Source organism: Triticum aestivum, chromosome 7B, assembly GCF_018294505.1.
Source record: "Triticum aestivum cultivar Chinese Spring chromosome 7B, IWGSC CS RefSeq v2.1, whole genome shotgun sequence".
NCBI classification, from domain to species: domain Eukaryota; kingdom Viridiplantae; phylum Streptophyta; class Magnoliopsida; order Poales; family Poaceae; genus Triticum; species Triticum aestivum.
Genome location: NC_057813.1, coordinates 602,836,163 through 602,843,970, shown reverse-complemented (window position 1 = coordinate 602,843,970; position 7,808 = coordinate 602,836,163). Strand labels below are relative to the sequence as shown.

Here is a 7,808-nt window from a genome sequence, read left to right as displayed (position 1 = left end):
GATAACATTTTTTGAAATTCAGATTTTTTTTGGATTGAAACAAAAGCAACAGAAAAAGGAAAGCAATAAAATAAAAAGGAAAAGGAAAAAAATAGAAAGAATAAAAGAAACCAAAAGAAGAAACAGGAACAAAAAAAAGAGACTAAAAGAATAGGGAAAAAGCAACGCTTATGCAGGAACCTTCTGGAAAGTTCCCACACTCTAGAAGATTCGCGAGACTGAAAGCTTCTACGTACTACGGGCCGGGGCAATCGCTCGCTCGGTCGCCTCTCTGTGCGTTTGCTCGACAGTTTGACGCAACATGCGCCAAATAGGAATTTCCATAGTCTTGCCCGACTCGACAGTTTGAGGCAACGTGCGCCAAATAGGAATTTCCATAGTCTTGCCCGACTCGACAGTTTGAGGCAACGTGCGCCAAATAGGAATTTCCATAGTCTTGCCCGATTCCCCGAAATCACTAGTTAAGGAGTACTCCTTGCGGAGATCACTCCAACTTCCCCAGGTTGCGACGAGTGGCGCGCTGCATGTGCGCCACTTGTCGCAACATGGGAGTTTTCCCTTTTTTTGTAGATCCATTTATTCAAAATGTTTTATCTCTTAAACCGTGCTTCCAAATCTCGAACCGCTTTCGCCTTTGGATTTCCCGCGTCGAGATCTTCAAAACTAGATCCCATGTTGATAGGTTTTGACGAACTTTTTTTTCACAAAAAAACCGGACGATAAAACCGAATCGGGAGCACGTGTTTTTCCCTTTCCGAAAGTGGCACGCCCGTGCCTCTGACGAAATCACAACCGTACCTCTCGCGGAAGAAAAACCGTGCCTCTCGCAAAAGAAAAAAAACAGAAAACACGTTTTTTTCATTTCCGAGGAGGCACGGCCGTGACTCTCGCAAAAACAAAACCGTGCCTCTCGCGAAAGAAAAAAAAAATAGAAAACGTGTTTTTCTCGTTTCCAAGAGGCACGGCCGTGACTCCAGCGAAAGCACAACCGTGCCTCTCGCGAAAGAAAAAAAACAAAAAACTTGTTTTTTTCCGTTTCCAAGAGACACGGCCGTGCCTCTCGCGAAAGCACAACCGTGCCTCTCGCGAAACAAAACCGTGGCTCTCGCGAAAAAATGTGTTTTTTGGGCATTTTTTTTGGTTGAAAAGCTAAGGAAGACCGGTGAAAAATCAAAACGTAAAAAATCCGAAAAAAAACCGTTTAAAAAACCAAAAAAGCGTGCGTAAAAATAAAAAAATAAAATCCGAAGGGAGCGCCCAGAACGCGATACGTGGCGAATGACTGAGAGTGCGTCAAGTAGCGCTGATCGTTGCGAGGCTCTCGAAGGAGCGCTCGTTAATTAGTTGCTCTCACGATTCCCGGCGGGGTTCACGGAAGGAGCTCCCTGTACCGGAGCCCTCTCAAAACGGATGCAGAACCGACAAGAGCGTACATGGGCCGGCCCATGTAGCGCAGGGTCCGTCCGATTGGTGGTGTTCCTCATCAATCAATCAAAAAGAAAAGAAAAGAAAAAAAGATTGGTCGGTCGACATCCAACAAGTCGAATCCGCCAACAAGTCGATCCTTCAAGAACCCTAACTCTTAAAAGAAAAAAGATGCACCCACCCAAAATCCCCCCTCTCCAAATCCAATCCTTCGATCTCGCCGTACCAATTCTTCTCCCATCTAACCCTAACTGTTCAAGGCGATGCCCCTTCCCCGGGACGCGGAGGCGGAGGCCAGGCGGAGGCGGAGGCGGAAGCGGGATCGCGAGGTGTTTCCGCCGGGGCGCCGGGGCGTGGATAGGGAGCCCGACGGGGAGAGAGGGGAGAGGCCGAATCGTCGGTTCTTGGATGGCAAGCACGACAAGCGCCGCCGCGTTTCAAAGATCAAGAGAGTACCGAACTTCCGCGGCCGTCCCTCCATCGTATCCAAGTTGTTTCCCTCTCCCTCTGCTCTAGTGCAGTACTTCCCCAGCCACTACCTCAGCTCATCCGAGGAGTCCTCGTCCTCTGCCTCCGCCCTGCCGGAGTCTCCCGGCTCCTCTGCCCTACCCAAGTCCTCCAGCTGCGCCCCCAGCTTACCTGAGGAGTCATCTGCCCATGCCCTACCGGACTCCCCCATCTTACCTGAGGAAGAGCCCTCTGCCGCACCCAACTCCCCCAGCTTACCCGAGAAGGAGCCCTCTGACTTACCTGAGAAATCGCCGTTACCTGAGAGGGAGCCCTCCGACTTACCTGAGAAAGCGCCCTTACCTGTGGAGGAGCCCCCTGACTTACCTGACAAAGAGACAGGCTCCAGCTCTGATGGAGGAATCTGTGATGAGATGGCAGAAAGATTCCAGCAAATTATGGAGGATTATGCTACTAATTATGACCTCTATGCTCAACAAAGTACGTGACATTATACTCAGTCATGTTGTAGTTCAAGCATATGTTGTTTTATAGCTATCTATATCTAGACATCTAGACATAATAAGCCCTGTTGTTTGTACATCTATGCATGCCTTACCGCTTACAGATCTTAAATGCTTCGCACTAATCATGACTTGATTGTGTTTGATAGAAGGTAAGGCACTTCTCAACGACAAATTGTTGGCACCTCCATTGCTTATTTGAGAAGAACACAAGCACAAAAATCTGAGAGAAGTGAGGGCAATTGTGCACATCCTCATGCAGACTTGTTTGAATTATTCTTCCAATGCCTAGTTACCTGACATAATTCAAAAAAAAAAAACTTCACTAAATACTTTGACTGCCAAACGTCCCTTGGTTTTGCTAATGCTCTGAAATACTGTAGCATGCATATACTGTAGTATTTTGTGCCATCAGGTTCTAATACTATCGTTTGTTGTAGTTCGAGGAGAACCAGAGGAATGTAACCTTACGGTGGAGAGTGAGTTCTGTGACATTGATGATGGCAGTTCCCGTGGTTGGAAAGCTCGGAAAGTGGCTATGCGAGCTTCAGAGTCAGTTGTTAGTCTTTCTTCCTTTTCAGGTATTCCTTTTACTTCTACTAGTTAGCATTATTCTCATGGTGCGTGATCTCATCATGTTTGATATAAATCATCGTTGATCTGCCTCTGCATCAGATTACTATAATGGCTACTGGGTTCAGACCCAAAAGTACAATAAGCAAATGAATCGCAGGTTAGGTATCCAGGGTTATGTGATTATAGCCTAGAGAATCTCTGTGACCCAGGAAACAGAACATATGACATGAAACATTGCGACCCATCCAAGAGGATAACATGCATCCATAAACTTGTATGACAGAAGTATGTTAAATTGTATGAACCATTGATTATATAGCTAAGAACTTTGCTGTAGAAATTTCTTTCATGTAACATGTGAAGATAAGTGGCAACAGAGGATTTGACAAACATTGCAGTTGAAAGAGCATGACCATCAGCGAGCCAAAGCTTGCTTCAGCAAAATATATGCTGAATCTACACTTGGCAGTGCCAAAGAGGCTGACTGCTCTTCCAGGAATTCAGACTTGCTGAGCAAATTTAGATTTATGAGTTTCTGCACTAAGGTCGGTTCACCTTGATATACTCTGGATTCTCCTTGACTGTCTAAATGTTCTAACAAAGTATGGAAACTTTGAAAATTGGGGACACATTAATTCCCATGGCTTAGAACACTTGATGCATATGAAAGCACCAGGTCTGAAGGTACTTGAAATGAACATGGGTATTTGTTACCGTTAGTAGAATACAGAACAGATGATGTCCTTTTCTTTGGCCTTCCTTGATGAGTGGGTTTTGTATTCTCCTGTCGATCTTGTTCACCAGCCATCTTGTTATTTACTCATGCTGCAAAGAAATAAATACACAGTGAAGATCAACGATAGGCATGTGAACGAAGTACATAATCTCTAACTTTACTAGCATAACACATATTCGTAAGAAAACACGGAGATAAAGTACAATTTTTTGCGACCAGTTTAAAAGGTACCGATACCAAACAAAAATGACATTAGTGTCAAAACATGCGCGCCGACCACAGTAAATCACCTCTCTCAAGTTTTGCTTTTTTGTTCTATCCTTTGTTCAAGGTTTTGCCATTGTTCTATTTTTTGTTACTTTTAGCAGGAGGGAGAGAGATTAAATGTGATGAACTGGATTGATGTTTTTTTTTAACAATGTTGACTCGAATTTATCTGATTTTCAGATGAAAAGAGGATAAGAGTGGGCTCGGGATTCATGGTAGGGTTTAATCGTCATACCAATACCAGCAATATCTTAACTTCAGCAACGCTGGTTAGGTCTCTTTGTGGGCAGAACATTGTGATTCCAGATTTAAAGGTGCGTGCTACATATTTCCTCGTGAGTCTACTTAAATTATGGAATTTTTTTTCTGACCTGAAATTTTGTTGTATCAATTAGGTTGAGGTGTGTCTCCCGAATGGGCATATATCTGAGGGCTTGTTATCCATTGTTGATTTTCACTATAACATAGCTATTGTTGAAGTGAAATCTGATGAGGAACTGCCACGGCCTATTCTTCTGTGTAATGTCATCAAAAGAGGAGCAGTGTTAGCAATTGGACGATTTTATGATCATGGTGGAGTGATGTGTGCACAAGGAAAAATCAGAAAAGAAACCAGCACCTTTGACTGCTCAGAGCTTTTAGTATCGAGCTGCCACACGACCATGGTATGATTATATGATTTGCATTATTGAACTGAGCAATCTTTGAGTATGTATCTGCCACTTGACCATGTTAATTAATATATGCTTCACATCATTAAATGACCAATCTTTTAGTATCTATCTGCTGCATCTATATATGGTTCATCTCATTAAAATGAGCAATCGTTTAGTACCAAGCTCCCAAACGACCATTGTAAATAACATGTGGTTTAAATCATTAAAATGAAATGTTTTAGTGTGAAATAGTTGATGCATCATGACATGATAATTCTTCTGCTCATGGAGTTTGATGTGAGAAGAGGAAGAAAGATGGTACATGCTGATGCTTTGTTCCTTTATTTACTATATGTTAACTAAGTATACAAAATTGTCAGCTTGGATGTGTGATGGTCGCTGGTTTGTTTCCTTCTTTACCTTTTCATTGTAAGTTACAATTGAACACACTGATAAGTAGGCAGTGAAACTGATCAAATCTTAGTACCTATCTAAATGTACTAAAATTTTGATCATTGATTCAGTTGTTTGGAAGCAATCTTGTGATTCGGAAAGTGTTGAAACTAAGTTGTCCATATCCAGGTCCCAACTCCCTAAACCCACACAACCCATATCCAGGTCCAACTCCCTAAACCCACACAACCCATATCCAGGTCCAACTCCCTAAACCCACACAACCCATATCCAGGTCCAACTCCCTAAACCCACACAACCCACTCCAAAGCATAGATAACATACCTTAAATTGCCCCTCCCCTCTCAACATATCTTGTTTTATGTTGAGTAGCGGGAGAGAGACCAGTGCATTCCCCTCTTATCTGCTTGCTGGCATGTGGCTCCCCTAGATCATAGCATGTTGACGAATGCTTAGATTAGCATACTGTTTGGTTGGCTTAGGACATTTTTAGCAATTTGTGTAGCAAAAATTACCTTTGTCATTTACTAGTCTACTTAGTTACAACTGCATTTATGCACACTACACACTTGACAGTTCGTCCAAGCTAGGTTTTGAGGTCTTGATACCTAAATGAATTGAATTATGCATTGTGAAGGGGAGCTTGCAAGTCTTAAGTTGACAGCAAAATGTTTTATGCCATTATCTCTTTACATAAACACAATTGACAATGTCACTTGGATTTTTCATTTGTCTGAGCTCAACTATTTTGCCTGTGTTTGGTGCATTTTTCAAAGCTGTCCTGTTTGTGCTTGAAGGCTATTTGATTACCTGTTCATAATTATTTGTTCCTTTTGCTTAGGCGGGTGTTGGAGGGCCCCTTGTAGATTATAGTGGTCATGTCGTGGGTATCAATTTCTACGGAGAGAAACACACCCCTTTTCTTTCATCAGCGATTATTATAAGATGCTTGGATCATTGGGCGTCCTGGGGGTATGTCCAATCATATTGACTACACTATTATGCACTTCTTTTGTTTTTGATCTTCAAATACAACACAATATAACATGATTTAAACCTTTGCATTTGATTGATAAGGCTATTTTGATTTGTAGACAAGTTAACCGACCATGGCTTGGATGCATCTGCACATCTGTTGATATGTTGCCACTTCGTGTTTTGGAGAAATGCACCTATCTTAACGAGGGTTTGTATATTTCAGATGTATGGAACTTTCCTTTCCTATTGTTTGTTACTTACTTTCCCATGCTATATTATCTATTGTGGACTTCACTAGTACATGTATTTTTTTATGCGTGTTATAGCAGGATGGTCCTTCATGTTTTTTCTTAAAAAAGTGTAACCTTTCGTAGTGGAGAAAACAAATACCAATGTAGGCTTTTTTGTACATTTTCATATCATGTTTGCGTGATGTAGTCAATGAGTGTTTCTTGAATGTAGGGAGCTCAACTAATGCTTGACTGTGGCTATGTGCCTAATTATAATTTTCATAGTACTATTATCCGGATTACAAATTTTCTGAGTGCTGGTAGTGGTATTCATGTATTTACAAGGTGTATTTCTTAATTTGACAATTAGGTTGTTAAGGGATCACCATTTGATGTTGCTGGGCTATCAGCTGGTGATGTTTTGATTGAATGTGCTGGAGAAGTACTTAGTACTGCTGCCCAGGTGATTACATTTTGACAGTACTTACTATTCTTCATACTATTGATTTTGGTTGTCTTATAAATTGGAAAAGTTAACAACATTATTTGCATCATCCAATGATAGTTAGGTGCACTGCTACTTGATCTGTGCCACAAATATCTGAGGGGTTATGTTGAGAGCAAGATGACCGTGGAGGTATTCATCTCAGGCTTCCTGTAATTATGATTGCTGTTGTATGTTTTAATCATCCTTTTATTGGACATTTTCACTAGGTTGTTGTCTGGAAGCAAAAGGATGGCAGAAAATCAAGGAAGATAGTGAAAACCAATTTATTAAGCCACTGCAACTTTTACAGGTGTCATAATTTCTCACGTCTTGTAGCAGTAAATTTTGCTGGAGTAACTTTGTTCTCATCGTTGTTCTTTCGTTGCCTTTTAGATGGCTTGATCCATTGCCCAGGTACAACGATAAGAAGATGGTGATGGCAAGGGACGTTATGGAGCTTTATTATAAAGGTACAGTGTTATGCTAACATATTCTTTGCGCGCATAGTTTCTCCCTTTGTGCTCTTGATTAATAAAACTTGAAACTTACTTTCCCAATCTGCTTATTTCATGTTCTTAAATATGTTAGCAGTCCTTGCCCAAGGAGCAAGATTCACAATGAAGCCGTGAGAGTGATGTTGCTCGTGGCCGCCATGGGGGTCCTGCTGTACGCCTACGTCCACACGCTGGCCCTCGTTACAACCCACACGCTCACCCTCGTTGAACATCGAGCAGTGGTGGGATGCTTCGGCAGGAGGACACCGGCTAGCGCCGACGCGAGCGGCGCGGTAGCTGCTATAGTGTATCTGGCGGCGCCGATGAGACCTTGCCCAAGGGCCAAGATTCACGATGAAGCCGCGGCAGTTACGGTGCTCGTGGCCGTGGGGTCCTGTCGTACGCCCACACAGTTGCCCTTGTTGAGCATTGAGCAGTGGCGGGGTGCTTCGGTAGGAGGACACCGGCTAGCATCGACGCTAGCGGTGCGGTAGCTGCTGTCGTGTATCTGGACTTCACGGTTCATGCTGCCCCTCATGTCTTCATAGACTCCGGCGAGCAAGTGGGAGAGGCA

General features: G+C 42.8%; 1 protein-coding gene across 3 annotated transcripts in view; it reads left to right on the top strand.

Moving 5' to 3' along the window:
- The first annotated feature begins 1,534 nt into the window (after positions 1 to 1,534).
- The window catches only part of LOC123157406 (uncharacterized), a 7,558-nt gene continuing 1,284 nt past the window's right edge, over positions 1,535 to 7,808 (top strand). Inside the window, exons 1-11 of one of the 3 annotated variants that reach the window (XM_044575679.1) lie at positions 1,535 to 2,373; positions 2,837 to 2,977; positions 4,156 to 4,289; positions 4,371 to 4,640; positions 5,887 to 6,017; positions 6,140 to 6,248; positions 6,624 to 6,716; positions 6,819 to 6,890; positions 6,968 to 7,050; positions 7,134 to 7,210; positions 7,329 to 7,808. In XM_044575679.1, coding sequence (XP_044431614.1) covers positions 1,689 to 2,373; positions 2,837 to 2,977; positions 4,156 to 4,289; positions 4,371 to 4,640; positions 5,887 to 6,017; positions 6,140 to 6,248; positions 6,624 to 6,716; positions 6,819 to 6,890; positions 6,968 to 7,050; positions 7,134 to 7,210; positions 7,329 to 7,369 — 1,836 coding nt within the window. In that variant the 5' untranslated portion in view covers positions 1,535 to 1,688 and the 3' untranslated portion in view covers positions 7,370 to 7,808. The remainder of the gene's footprint in view (positions 2,374 to 2,836; positions 2,978 to 4,155; positions 4,290 to 4,370; positions 4,641 to 5,886; positions 6,018 to 6,139; positions 6,249 to 6,623; positions 6,717 to 6,818; positions 6,891 to 6,967; positions 7,051 to 7,133; positions 7,211 to 7,328) is intronic. The other 2 variants (XM_044575680.1, XM_044575681.1) reach the window with 2 other exon arrangements.